The sequence below is a fragment of the Olea europaea genome, unplaced genomic scaffold (assembly GCF_002742605.1).
Source record: "Olea europaea var. sylvestris unplaced genomic scaffold, O_europaea_v1 scaffold2078, whole genome shotgun sequence".
Taxonomy (NCBI): Eukaryota; Viridiplantae; Streptophyta; class Magnoliopsida; order Lamiales; family Oleaceae; genus Olea; species Olea europaea.
Window position 1 is genome coordinate 67 of NW_019238703.1, and position 14871 is coordinate 14937.

A 14871-nucleotide genomic window follows, 5' to 3' on the forward strand; every position below is an offset into this window, starting at 1 on the left:
GATTGAAAATGAGTTTGAGACAAAAGTTATGAAATAATGATAGACAAACCCTTTTTCTCTGCTAAACTCCTCTTCCAAACAAATGTCGCTGGTTATTCCAAAAATTTTCCTTGTATCAAATATGTTAAATATTTCAATTATCACTGAACTTTTTAAAGTGTTTCTCATTTGTCATTCAACTTTTAATAAAATTTGAGTTGCCACCAACCTTTTCCAATATGTTTCTCAATTACCATTGAACTTTAATTGTTTTCTGAGAAAATTAAAAGGATAAAAGTGTTCACAGTTCTTTTATCATTCGGTTTTAGTTGGGAGGCAGATCCAGAAAAATTTAGTTGAGGGGGCTGAATAGTGATGGACCAACACATTGTCATCGAACACCGATGCACTCGAGAGACATATATGTGATGTCGCGTGACATATTTCTATAGTCAAACACGTATGTGTGTTAATAATTCAACACTTAATAATCCAAAAATTCAATAGAGGGAACTTTACAAAAAAATCTGAAAAACTAAACATATTCACATTAATTTGTAGTATACAAATAGTATAGAATGGTTCATTTCTAAATCCTGAAAACTAAAATTTAAAATTTTTCATTTTTCACATTTCAAACTCTAGGTTTTAATTTAAAATAAAGATTGGTGGAATGGTCAAGTTGTATCCAAAAATTCTTGCTCTCTTCTACGCGGTCAAAGGGAAATCAAGAAATCATTTTTATCCTCTACCGTGTTTCCAAGGGAACAAAATGGAGATGATGACAAACGTTGGGTTAATCATCATATTTCTTGACCAACGTGTGTTTCCTATGCCTTTTTCTTCTTGTACTTCAAAAAAATTCTCTCATTCAAGAAGAAAAGTTAATTTAATAACAATACTTACTTTTTTGTACCTCTGTTTATGTTCAACAAACAACAACGATATCTATTGAACAAAATATATATTTAAATTAGAGCAAAGTAGTAATTCAATATTTCCTCCTTAGAAAACCCCAATAGATATCCAAAAACCTTGATCCGTGAACTACTAAAACGTTAATAATTTACACAAAAATCAAACAACTAAATTAAGGAAACTACAAATTAAATGGAGATCTAGATGGAAACACTTCAAAATTGCTGCCTAATCATTAATTTTAACTGTATCCTTCAAGACATACAAACTAAAATCAAAGAATAAGAAACCTTAATTTTGAGAACACGATTTACAATTAAAGGGTGACCTGGAGACGTTGCTGCATAGAGATGGAGGGAGATGTAATGGAATGGTACAATAATTCCTTTGATGGAGATTAAAAACGTATATAGGGATGGAGATGTTTGGTTTTGGTTTGGTAATTTGGCTAGGATGAGATGGGTTTTAAGATTTTAAAATGGGTTTTAAACCTTTTTTTTTTTTTTTTTGGGTTTAAACTAAGGGAACACGGGCTGTATTAAATTTGTACATGGGTTGAGAAGTAAAAAATGAAAAAGAAGAACTGTACAACTTGGATCTGGTCTGGAGCTGAAACGGGCTGTAGCCCAGTCTAGTCCAGGCCCAGATCCGCCCATAGGAGAAGTAGTGATGGTGAGAAAACATAGTAATTGAGTGGTTTTCTCAACTAATAAGTGTTTCGCGCGGGTATTCGCTAACAATTAAAAAGGAATCAGACGGTTGTATAAGGAACAAACCTTTGAGATAAAGTCCCAAAAAGGGGTGTTTTATTGGCGATGATTTTACAATTGGAACTAAACAGAATGCCTCCAAGGGCGCGCAAGCACATGAGTACTGAAAAGAGATGTTTAAGTCTAAATCAAGAAATTGAAATTACATATTCTCTATTTGAGAGTGTTTGATTCGAGATCCTTTGCTCTATGTCCTCTCTTCCTTTTATATTTCTTTGATAATTTTTTTGTGATCAATCACTTAGAAACTGCTTGATTGTTTTATAACTACCCACTTTCTTTATGGTGGCTAACTTGTCGTGGAAGTGCCGTCTCTAACTGCTGTCACTACTCTTTGTCGTTCAACCGTCTTCAACTGAACTCTTTGAATCGTGGAACGTGATAAGACTACTCAATAATTGCTTTAATAACTTCATTTCTGGATAACCATAACATCTTATGTTTGCTAATATCCTGGGCAATTCGAAGGTTTGGGCGAGAACAGGGTCATAACTCTGGGCGATTGTAAGGCACTTCATTCGCTCAGATCTTGGATGTCTTGCAAGCTTGGGCGATGATGTTGCCGTGTTCGTGGGCTTCCACTGCATTCATTAATAACCCTATCTGGGCCTTTATCCTGAATTTCTCAATTGGGCTCCATTCTTTGGGATATTCGATTTGGGTTGCACTTTTAGTGTGTCAACAATAAGTTTTCTTCTTCTGTGTTTGTTGAATCATGTTTAATTATTATGTTTCTGTTTTTGACTCATTTTCGTGTTTTCTTTCCACCGCGTTCGGTGAGGATTCATTTACCCCAACTATTACTGTTTTTTCTTTCTTTTGCAAAGTTCAAACTGAGTTTCTTTTAATAAACGGAGAATGGAGCATTTTTCCTGCGTTTCGTGCAATTTTTTGCTATAAATTGTAATTTTTGTAACATTCGTTTTGCTACCTCTCACATTCTTTAATCCTGTATTATAAATAGTTGTCAAAGTTTTGTACAATATAATATAGAAAAGATAATAATATTTATCATGTTTCTATTACTATATAAGATAAATTCAAACAAGTCTCTTTAATTGCCAATAGAATTTTTTCTAACTGCTCTAAATCATCTTTGTTTCAAATATATCTTTAAGTTTTCACGAATTCACCTGTATAATTTCTATTACTTGGCATTTAACGCCATTCCGTGAAGATAATTTCATCGTCTACGATGGTGGAATCTCCAACAATATGATTATTGAACTGTGTTATAGTTTTAATGTACTAACAGTGTCGGAAGCATCATTTTCATGTTCTATTGAAGCAACTAGATTGTTAAACGAACACCTCTACGATAGGCTGATATTTCCTCATTTACTGCTTTCTTTAGATTCGTTGCTTTTTGGAGGTCAAGTCTACGTCCCTCTTCCATGTATTCTTTCTTGCGAGCTCCATGTAAAAAAGGTTGAACCCCAACCTTGAGGGTTAATCTTCAGGGTCCTCACCGCCCCGCCTCTAGAGTATTGTGAGAGAAGTAAATCGCGGGGTGTGCCCCAACAAGTCAGTAAACAAAAGCTTACCTGTACACTGGTGCCTACAAAGAGTCCAATTTCATATCTCAGAAATCGAACCCTTACATTGCGACTGCCAGCAAGGCTGAGACTACCTCACTTCTGTCCTTTGCACCATAGGGTTATGCCTCGGGAGCACTCCATGTATCTTATAATTAGGGCATCCTAACCCCATCATCCTTCTTTAGTGGAGTCTAACATCCACCGAGGATGAGTTGATGATTTGTTTAAAAAAGAGTAGGCTGACTTTAAGAGACGACAGTACATCTACTTCAGACTGCATTTAAGCACGTGTGAGTTGCAACTGGAATCGTACACTACTGAACATAATATACAGTTCATCTTGCAGAACAGGATGATCATTTCTTGAATAAATATTAGATTTTTCACAATGTTCCACACGGACGGCAAAGAGTTCATCAAGAACACACAGGAAGTTAAAAAGGGAAGGACAAAATAGTTTTGCACATCCAACAATTTATTTATTTATTTTACATTGAAGAAGAATTTCACATTTTTTTCAAAATGTCTTTAGCTCCAATCATATTTGAAGCCTTCTCATTCTTCATTATCCGATGAAACAGTGCAGCTCGATCTTCTTCCACTATCTCCCTCAGCAGTTCATCTTCAATTTTCGGTGCTTGCCACTTAGAAGGGTCGTCAACATGTTCTTCGCTAAATATCATACTTGAAACCCACTCCTTCCATGTAGTTCGACCGTGTTTCTCTTCTTCTAGCGTGCCTGTGGCCAAAAGCTGGTACACGTAGACGACTTTACTCTGACCTGGTCGAAAGGCTCGTGCAATTGCTTGCTTACTCTTTGAAGGATTCCACTCTGAGTCAAGCAAAATTACCCGTGATGCAGCAGTCAAGCTAATTCCCTCAGCGCAAGCAGTAATTGAAGCAAGCATAACCTTAGATGGTCCCCCTGGCTCCTCAAATTTATCCATTACCCGTCCACGTTCAAAAAGCTCAATGTCACCTTGAAGCACCAGCACTTCCCGACCCTTTCGCCACCCATAGAATCGCTCAAATATTTGTATAAACAGATTGATCGGAGCAATATTATGGCAAAATATGAGGAGCTTTTCTTTTCTGAGAAGACATCGAGGCAAAAGGCTCATAACAAATCTCACCTTTGAACCTGATCGCATGTCAAATTTGTATTGCTCCAGATCCTCCAACTCCTCAGGGCTGAAGTACTGACCAGAGCATGCTGTTGTTCTAATCAACCAAGGATGGATTGCCCCAAGTGTAATTAAAAGCTCCAATTCCAATGGAAATCCCTTGTATACAGGCCTATTATTCTGAAGCTTTACTAAGAGTTCTTGTTGAAGACTGGTCGACTTCATCATCAGTGTGTAGCACTGTAAACCTGGGAGATTATCAGAGCTTGAACCCTCGTGTACATCTATGAATTTACTAGTCAGCTTCTTCAATGTTTTTAGAACTTGGACTCTTTCTCCTTCTACATTTGAATCAATCTTCCTAGAAATTTTATCAATCAACAGCTTTCGTGCCCTATTCTCTAGTGAAAAGCGCGTCAGTTTATCTTTCTTTCTCTTCTTGTACTTGGGATCAAGCTCCTTCAAAACCTCATTGACGAATCTAGGCCTTGCTAATAGAAGTGTGTTAAAATATTCACCAAAATTATTCTGAAACAGCGTCCCAGAAAGCAAAACTCTTAGCCCTGTGTTGACCTTCATCAACGCTTTTCTAAGCCTTGATTTTGTACTTCTTGGGTTGTGGCCTTCGTCAAGTATCAAAATTCCTGGACACTGCTTCAGTAATTGAGCCATATATTTCCGATGAGCATAATTTGAATCTTCTCGGGTTAATGTTAAGAAAGAGGTGTAACCCATGAGCAGGATACTCGGATGAGAAAGCCACCTCTGCATCTTTTCTAGGCAGTCCACAACATGCATGACATCTTGGTTACGGGGCAAACCAGGAGCTAATTTCATTCTCTGCTTCAACACCTCATATTTATATGTTTGACCACCATGGATTTGGTAAACTGGAATCGGAACTTCCCACTTAATTATTTCTTTATACCAGGTATATAGTGTTGTCTTTGGCGCAAGGACCAGTGGCCTTGATCCAGGAAATAATTTCAAGTAACTCACAAGAAATGCAATGATAAGCAAAGTTTTACCAGCTCCAGGAGAATGAGAAATAACACAACCACCTCTTCTCTTTTTCTTTTTTTCCATTCTGGCTGGTATCAAGGACCCAGCAATATTTCTCCATAGAAATTCAAAGGCTCTCTTCTGGTGGGCTCGCAATTTACTTCCGAGTTCAGGTATCAAGGCCCAAACGTTTCCTCCCCCTTCTGTTGAAGGAGCACTAGAAGAGGCAGGAATACTAAACTTAGCAACGTCACCATCTTCACCCCGATTATTCTCTGAATCTTCTTCAGTTTTTTGCTCCTTATTTAAACTCAAATTTATTGATGCAGACTACAAAAGGAAAAATAGTGACAATTTACAATTAGAATGTCAGCAAAATTGACACTTGAACTTGTCATAGAGGGACATCAATATATTGTCTAAATAACCAGGGCCACAAATTTGAACCAATTATAGTAGGCAACATACTTAATCGCCAATTCACTAAATGTCGAATTTGACTTACAAAGGGTGGCAGGACATCCTTTATTTCGGTGTCTACATAGCCGCATAATTGGCAAACTGTTCCAATTTGTTCATTGAGTCTGTAATCATGTTGACAAACTTTTTCTACATTTTTACTTGACTTTTGCACTTCAGTCGCTGACGGAACATGAGAATCCTGTAATTTGCAAAGCAAATGAAATAAAATAACCAGCAAAAACGAACATCCAGACAATTACAAATAACACCATAACATAAAATGGTCCATAGTTTTAGCAACATGAAATAGAACAATGAGTTAAATGTCACATATACCAATGAAGATTTTAATAAATATACCTCATGGGCGTCAAGGAGGTACCATGATGCCAATGCTAGTTCCATTTCCTTCCATAACATATCAATTTCTGACATTTCTTCTTCATTTTTTGTTGAGGGTTTCTCTTCTGGTTCTTTTTTATTTGAAGATTTTTCTGTCTGGAACTCTTTCCACTGATCAACTACCGGTGGCTGTTCCTGTTCATTTTTGAGAGTGGCATCTATATTTTCCATACATCTCTTAATCATCTCCCTGCAGACTTGTGCACTCACGGAGCCTTTTTTGAAACTTCTCACATCATAAATGCTCTCCCTTATATAAAAGCAGTCCCTCTTATTAAAATTGTTTCTCTTTGTCGGGTGCTTCCTATAAGAAGTATCCTTCCTACTACCTCCACTTCCCGCTTCCATGAAGTCATCAGATACTTTCTTTCTATGAAAGGTTGGAGAACCATTTCCGTAGAAATTCAAAAAATAATCTCCTATCTCTTTTAGATGATCTCCTGACTTTGCAAATTGAGGATTCTCTTCTTGGAGAAGTGGATTGGCATGTAGAGGAATGATAGCAAGTTGGTTTTCCTGGACTCCTTTATCTCTTGTAACAGATTGTTGTCTTGGATTTTTAGATGAACCTGATTTGAAATTGCCAGTACATAATAGGTTATTTTCACTCAACACTCTTTTATCAGAACAAATCCGGTAAGCATCACCATGTTTCTGGTATTCATTATCAGCCTGAACTGACAAAGCCAATGGCATTTCATCATACTCCCATGTATACGTCTTTCTTTCACCTAATCGAGTCACCTCTATTTCATAAGGATCATCACAACCTATGTAACGTTCCGGCTGTATGTTTCGACGCTTTGACCTCCGCAATTCCATGACATCATAGTAGGACATAGGTATAATTTCCTTTCCATCAGGACCCGCTTCAAGACTAGCTGGAACATATTGAATGACTATGGGGGTCAAAATTTCATTTTCCACCTTGAAATTCACGGCATACGAATGATTGTGAGGATTTGGTTGATCTTTGTCATGATTGCTATCCCAAATCTCATAGACAACATGGTTCTGTATTGATCTTACATCAAATGCCGTTTGTTTCAGAACAGATGCAACAAGAAGCCAAGTAAGGTCAGCAGAGAATTTTCCATTAAACAACTTATATTGTTGCAATGAAAAAATGTCCTCGGAGGAGCCCCAACGGTAATATTCAGTTTCACAAGGCATCAATTCGAGCTTTTGAAGAACAGATATTTGATCAATGTTTACTGTGCATATTTCTTTACCAAGTTTTTTGTCTACCATAAGACCAGGGCCTTGGTTGATGTAGAAGCTGACGTAGAATTGACAATAACACACAACATCATGAGGTTTCCTCTCAATAGATCTTATTTTGGCATCAATCCAAACCTATGGCACAAAAAGACAGGTGAATGAACTCAATCTTCCAACCCCAATAGATGTATTGAGTAATCTTATATTTTTAAAAAAAATAATATTTAAGTACAACTAAAACAAGATGGAAAAGTGAGCATTGAAGAAGAATCTGAAAAGTGAGCATTGAAGAAGAATCTAAGTAATCACAAATCCATTCTGTTTATCTACAAAAGATTTGCAATNGAAGAAGAATCTGAAAAGTGAGCATTGAAGAAGAATCTAAGTAATCACAAATCCATTCTGTTTATCTACAAAAGATTTGCAATTTATAGTGGAAAATTCTAAGTTTTCCCATGGTATTTATTCCTGACTTTTTGGCCTTAGTTATCCTGATTTAAATCCCTTTTTAGCGCAGTTTGCTTGTGGAGATTAGGATAGGATTTGGTATGGATAACATCTACATATCTTTTTTCATGTTCTAGTGTCTTGGATTTAAAAATCTGTTTCACAGCCTGTATTTTTAGCATATAAATAGGCTCGTATATTCTACATATTTATATAACAAAAGGTGAAACTTTTCTCTCTAAATGACTCAAGTTTTTTCATCCATCTCTCATTAATATCGTAACATTTGGAGAGCACTTAAATGTTTATGAAAAAGAAACTTTTATTTCCTCTGCTCTCATAAAGATTTTCATATATAGATATAACCCTATCAACCAGATAAAAAAACTATCTATTATTTATTAACATAACAGATATCACAACATGGGAAAAGTTTGCGGATAAATAATGGCTACGGAGGCAGAAAGAGTAGTCAAGTGAGAAATGTGCATTTTACAAATTGTCATTCGAAGAAAAGCAGACGACCAGTTTCCTTGAAATAAAATATTTTCCAACACATAACCAAAGGCAATGACTGGTTTGGTGCATGCAGAAGGAGAAGTGAGCAATGTGCATATTAAAGATTGTCATTTGAGGAAAAGCGAACCACCAATTTTCTTGAAAATAAAATATTTGCCAACATATAACCTAAGGCAATGAGTGGTTTAGTGCGTGTGTACCTGTACTTGTGCAATTAAGAGGAGTGACAACATGAAATATTGATAAAGTGTGGTTATTTATAAAAAGCTAAATCTTGAGACTTTTAGTGCATTTCAATTAACTGATGCAGAAAAATTATGTATCAAGTTATGAAGAATATTTGTAAAAGAAATTAAGTTGAAAGATAAAGGGAAGCATAACTGCAGTAACTCAGTAAATGAGATAAAGATATTCACAGATGTCTTAGCGTGAGTAAGAACTCTACCCCAAAATACACGTATAAAGCACTTTTCATCAACCATAAGGACAAATACAGGGTAACTATGCCCGATTAGATTGTCATTCAATCAACAGTAAAAGAAACTTACTGGTTCTTCTTTTTCTTCATCTGAACGTTTTGAGTACTGGGGGATGAAGAACACACATATCTCAACTCCAGGTCTCAGAAAAGATGTACAGTCATGGCATGTTGCTTTTCTTGATTTTATTCGAAGATGGGACATAGGAATGTCCTCCTCAGTAACCACTCCATTATTATCTATGTGTACAGTAATATCTCCACCACTAATTCTCAGGCGTTCCACTGATTTCCATGAGCCACACCAAAATGCCTCAAAAGCTACCAGTTGACAAAAGAATGAATCAATATTACAAGTCGAAGTTTAAGTCACTTGTATTACAGAAATAAAAGGTCAAAACACAGTTTTCTATATTAGATGGACAAACAATGTCTATTAATCAACCAATTGCTTCAAGCAGCTCAAAAAAGAGGTTCCAGTAATGCAGTGGTTTGCATGTACACTTTTTTGCATATTATGATGATATAAACCAGAAGCAATATCTTTCCCCAGCCAAGTGGTAAGTGGAGTTACAAACACCTCAACTCAAATGCGCACTCGTCCAGTCAATAAGTCTAGGCTCTAACGAGATAGCACCTCGTAAGTGACTTCATTACCACCTGTAAGCAATCTAGCTAAACCCGTGGCTTGACAAAATAGTGGGCAAAACCAACTATCCTAAAGTGCTTCAGCTCTTATTGACAAGCAGGAGATATTAAAACCTTCATAAATTATTCAGATTATGCTCCCAAAGCATACGTGGGATATCATCTTATAAAGAGTACATCGCATTCTATGAGGCCCTATAATTACTTAAAAATTTATGCATTGGCCCTAAGCACTATCACTTATTAGTCTCTCATCCTATTTAAACTTCAATGTTATGGTGATGTGAAGCACACAAGAATAGCTACTTGCTCTTGAGCTTTCTGAATTTTGTAAATGAGTTGTAAACTGTATCAAGGTTTTATTTTATAATAAAACTAAGAGAATGGTCACTATCGCTGTTGGGCCCCAATCATGACTTAACATCAGTTTGGTGGTTTGCATGATTAAAGATTTTTATCGGAAAAGAACCAACCTTCTTTCTTGAAGCAGAGAGCTCGGTCCCAGCGATAGGGATTGAACTTAACTTGATTACTGGTGCCTCTTGAACTAATACATGTTGCTCATAGTTGGTGCATCATGAGCCAACTTATGCCAATATAAAATATTATTGGTAGACTAGTTGAGAGCGACTGGCACAACAAGGGAGAAAGTCAATGTCTATGGGATTTTGGAGATGAATTATGAGAAACCCTTCTACTTTAGCATCATTATTGTCTCTGTAGAATCATTTGAGTGAAACCAACCTACATTTCTTATTTTGTTCTTCTGTGTTCTTTTCCAGAAATATGTAATTCGTCACAAAAATACTATGCCTCCCAAAACAATGCATTTCTTTGATTGTTTCAACGTAATGACATAAAGAGTTCCAAATTTTCAACTTTGTAGTGATTTCAAGCACCTGGCCATTGAGGTGTTGCTTCATTGGTAAATAACTAAGGCTGAAACCCAAGACTATGACATATCAAGTATTCAGTGTGAGTTATTTCTCACACTTATTATGTTGATCGTTTTATATCAGTGTATTTTTCACTTCATATTATGATAAAAATATGACGAATTATCATAAAAATTTCAATTTCAAGTAATTGAAGCATGAAAAAAATACAAAAGATCAACAATTAATTTGAGAATCAATAAATGTTCTAATCAACAAACAAGTGAGGAAATTCCTACGTTGTGGATCAAACGGATGCTTGTATTGATGTAATTGCTTCCTCTTCAGCATGGCTAAGGAATCCCAACCTTATCTTATTGAATGAAGAAACCAGCAATTCAGAGTTGTGCCCTGCAATATTGTCAAAGAAGTTACTTTACAACTAAGCATCTGAAGAGCTACGGATATTAAATCCTAAGGTACTAAAGTTACCTATGAGACTGATCCCTCCCAAAGGAATTCGATGATTTCTCCTGGATTCAAGATAGGATTACACCCTTTTTTTTTTTTTTTGAAAAAAAAATTGACACGTTTTATGAAACTATAAAAAATGTTTTAGTATATGATCTCTAGAAATTTAATTATATATAGGAAACATATACAGAAATATTTATGTACAGAGATATTACATACCTAATTATTTTTATTTAAAAGACTTCACAACCTTTTCAACTGACATCACCCTCGGCACCACCACATAACCAACTCAACTATAAAAATATCAAAAAAAATAAAATAAAAATAAATAATAATAATAATAATAATAAATTCAAACCTACATAGTGTCCACAACCATGTCCCCTGTATCCACGTACCTTACTTCACTTCATGGAGGTTGGTTAGTGATAGATTCACCAAGATTCCAGCATGTAAGACGAACTCCATCAGGGCAATGAACTTGCTCAATTTAAATCTAGTACTTTCCATTCATAACAGCAATGACAAATTCAGAGTTGCAGATCTGTAGATCAGGAATTATTTGCAAAATGCAGTAATAAAGAAAACTGAAATGTAAGAGAGGGTTTTATTACAAATAAATAGAGTGGGGCCCTTTTAAAACTGGAGATAGGACTAAATTTTGGTAGCAGGTCATTGAAAATCAATCAAAACACAGCACAACACAAGGACGACATATGACTAGCCACTGCATTAGAGATGGCCACTAGCATGCCTCATCACACAAAAAAAGATATATAAATTGCATTTAAGAAATTCAAATGGAAATTGTAGCGCCTATTACCGGAAACAAAAATAATAGATATACTTCAACTTCATGATATGATATATTACGAACAGAGTTTAAAATAGTAGTAATGAGACTTTATATTGAAGGAGAGCCAACAGAATGTATGTGAATATTTTGGACTTCAATAAAACCAACAGTTTTATAGATGATGTAATGGAGGGGCACTGTTCAGCATTTGTAGTCATAAAACGAGAAAATGTGCATGTTAAATGTATCGAGCAGGTCAAGGACCAATAGATAAGTTGGAACTGAACCTTACATAGATTTTAAGCACTAAGGTTTGAGCCTGGTCCTTGTAGAGATGACATCATATTTATTCCCATAGTACATATGGGAACATAAATCACGACCACAGTACATATTCTCATCGTGATTAAGAAATACTCTTAAAAGAATGGTAGTAACTGCCTTCAAGAAATTCATAATAATCGAGCCCTTAGTTTAATGGTTGTATAAAGAACTATAGATATATGTCTGAAGACTATTTGGTCTAAGTTTACAAATCTTGTACTTTAATCACCACATGAAATATTAACAAATAAACATTTACTCAGTCAAAAGAATAGTTATTTTCATTGGAGATACATACTACATGATCCTATGACCAAATCACATGCCAAGTATGAGATCAAGATTCAAGAGTGCTGCCTCTTCATCCCACAAGCTACAGTCATTGAGATGCACTAAAATGACTGATAGGAATTTAAGAGAGTATCTACTCGATTTCAAAGCCACAGTAGAATTTGAAATATTGAAATAATAATGATAATAATAAATAAAAATAAAATCACTTGTTTGCGCATAAACTTGAGAAATGCTTTCAACACTCCGTGTTTACGCATAAAATTGACAGACGCTTTCAACACCTTCACAAGTATAAATATTTTAAATGATGCCAACTAGCTGTGTTAATTATATGGCTTTTTTAGAGCCACATTCTTATAAAAAAAAATACATTATTAAACAGTGATTTGATATCATTTCAATCACACACTATTAAATAAAATAATATTACACGCAAATCCAAAAATTTTCTTCATTTTTTAAGCACACATTTTTCATCAATCTATTATTCCAAAATACATTCTTTCAAAATAATATGGCTCAAACATACATAATTTCCGTTTTCTTCCAAAACAACACGGGACCAAGAAAGGATGTGTGCGAAGAACTATAAGTACGTTGATATACAAAGGCAAATGCCCACAGGGTCAAGGCAAGCACGGCAGCCCCCAAAGTTCAGAAAATTTTTTATTGCAATCCTTAACAATTTGTAGAAATTTTGTATCAACTCCTTGACTATATAAGTTTACCCTCTCTTTTCGGTCCTACAAATTAGGACTTATAATGACCTTATTCAAGGGTTCAAAACTATAGCCCTGCAAGTAACATTTACAATGTCCTCTGGAAGTAAAAATACAGAAAGTTAGGTAACGTGTAGATAATTAAAAATATATACACATAGTTTGCAACCTTATCAACACATACAAGCCTGGTAGCTGGTAAAGAGAAATTTTTTTAACATTTACAGAAATGATAAGGAATATTCTTTCTGCATAACATCTCTCTCTCTCTCTCTCTCTCTCTCTCTCTCTATATATATATATATATACACACACACACACACACACACACACACACACACACACACACGTGTGTGTGTGTATTTTCAGCTGTTAACATTTCACACCACATATATATGTTTAGGCTTTTCCAGAAGGTATGCAATGAAAGCACAAAATTTTGCATTCTTACCAATAACTGGAAAAAAAACACTGCTTTTTCGTTTCAAACCTCTCATTAATTTTATACAAGGTTTCTTTTTAAAGCTATAGAGCTGCCTTCTACCTACAGATTCCTTTTTGTGCTTTTTTTTATTATTCGCTTTCCAATCTGATCCAGAAATGAGGTTGCAAAAGCAGTGCATGAAGTGGAAAATTGCATATATTCCACATTAATCAAAATTACCCAAAATTTACCAAAGAAAGAGACTTACTAAGTGAAGCTCAATTTACGGATTTTGAGAAAATCATATCCTGATTTCTTGAGCTCAAACCCAGAATGATCAACAAGCACAAATATTGTAATTCTTTCCCCCTGCAAAATCACAATTACAAGAAGCATTAAAACAGTAGCCAATAAAATTTTCAAATGCAAAGCAAAAACAAAACCCAGAAACTAATTCAGGTGAAAAAGGAGCTCAAAATTAACCGAAACTCAGAAACACGGAATTCAAAGAAAACTCAGTTTTACTTAAGAAATAAAACTCCGGCGAGAAAATTGGTTCCGGCCAGAGAATTTTGTCATCAAAATGCAGTACACGGGCCGATATATAGCTAAGAAAGTGAATAGTGGGAAAAAATGAGTAAATGAGAGGTTACTGGCTAGTGGGTAGCAAAAATCCACAAGGAAAAAGACTGAGAACCTGGGAGTTTGTGCTGAGTGTCTGCCTTTCTGCATGAAAACCGGAAAAAGAGGACGGGTTAATGAAAAAGGTCGTTGAAAATCACGCAGGTACTCGAATGATGAATGTGGAGATAGGATGAGGTCAATTTAGGAAATCAAAAACATAGGGTTGTGATTTTGTACACTTTTGGATCTAACGGTGGAAAATGGGAATAGGGTTTGCCGAGTTGTGTGCATGTAAAACAATTGGATGAAAAGTTCCTCTTGGACCCGATGATGCTAATTTATTGCGGATTCTTGAGAAAATTGAGGTGGTCCCAACTCCCAACTAATAAGGACCTGTTTGGCAAAACTTTAAAAAATCAAAAGTTACTTTTGAAATTAAGAGTTACCTTTGACAGTGTTTGAATAAATGGAAGCGTTTACTGATAAAAAAAGTTTTTAGAGTAAATTGACCTATTACAACATTCTCAAAAAGTTTTTCTACAAGAAGTATAAACTCCGCCAAACGAATCCTAAATCTACTTTTTAAGAATCTATTATAAGTCAGTACAACTCAGCTACCTATTACTCATAGCTCACTGATTGGGCTTTCATTTGCTCTTATGGGCTATAGCCAACTTGGGTTTGTGAAAACCCTAGCTTCTTTAGCATTGTATCAAAACAAATATAATAAATAAAATTTTGCTTGTGCGAAATTCAAGAATGGTCTTCATATTATTATCATGAAATCAATTATTAGTTATTTAATCAAAAGAAAAATCAAATCCCCCAAA

The 14871-nt window shown here is 35.3% G+C and overlaps 1 protein-coding gene across 11 annotated transcripts; it reads right to left on the reverse strand.

The window, feature by feature from the left end:
* Positions 1-3545: 3545 nt before the first annotated feature.
* LOC111380000 (SNF2 domain-containing protein CLASSY 1-like) lies at positions 3546-14321 on the reverse strand. 11 transcript variants are annotated; one of them, XM_023003462.1, is made up of 10 exons: positions 14115-14321; positions 13686-13786; positions 11259-11362; positions 11077-11153; positions 10876-10916; positions 10683-10794; positions 8931-9181; positions 6154-7551; positions 5837-5992; positions 3546-5661 (listed from the first exon to the last, which is right to left on the reverse strand). In XM_023003462.1, the coding sequence occupies exons 6-10, from the start codon at positions 10732-10734 to the stop codon at positions 3712-3714; spliced, it is 3807 nt and encodes a 1268-aa protein (XP_022859230.1). In that variant the 5' UTR covers positions 10735-10794; positions 10876-10916; positions 11077-11153; positions 11259-11362; positions 13686-13786; positions 14115-14321; the 3' UTR covers positions 3546-3711. The 11 variants fall into 11 exon arrangements, with proteins under 11 accessions (XP_022859230.1, XP_022859222.1, XP_022859231.1 ...); XM_023003454.1 differs by having other exon boundaries at positions 11259-11404; XM_023003463.1 differs by lacking the exon at positions 10876-10916.
* Between the last annotated feature and the right edge of the window lie 550 nt (positions 14322-14871).

Excerpts from the sequence above, each read along its gene's own strand:
- LOC111380000 (XM_023003461.1), bottom strand. The coding sequence starts at position 10,734 with ATGCTGAAGAGGAAGCAATTACATCAATACAAGCATCCGTTTGATCCA. Across the intron at positions 7,552-8,930 it reads ATGAAGAAAAAGAAGAACCA|GTTTGGATTGATGCCAAAAT; the intron begins GTAAGTTTCTTT and ends TTTGTGCCATAG. Across the intron at positions 5,662-5,836 it reads AGGATGTCCTGCCACCCTTT|TCTGCATCAATAAATTTGAG; the intron begins GTAAGTCAAATT and ends TTCCTTTTGTAG.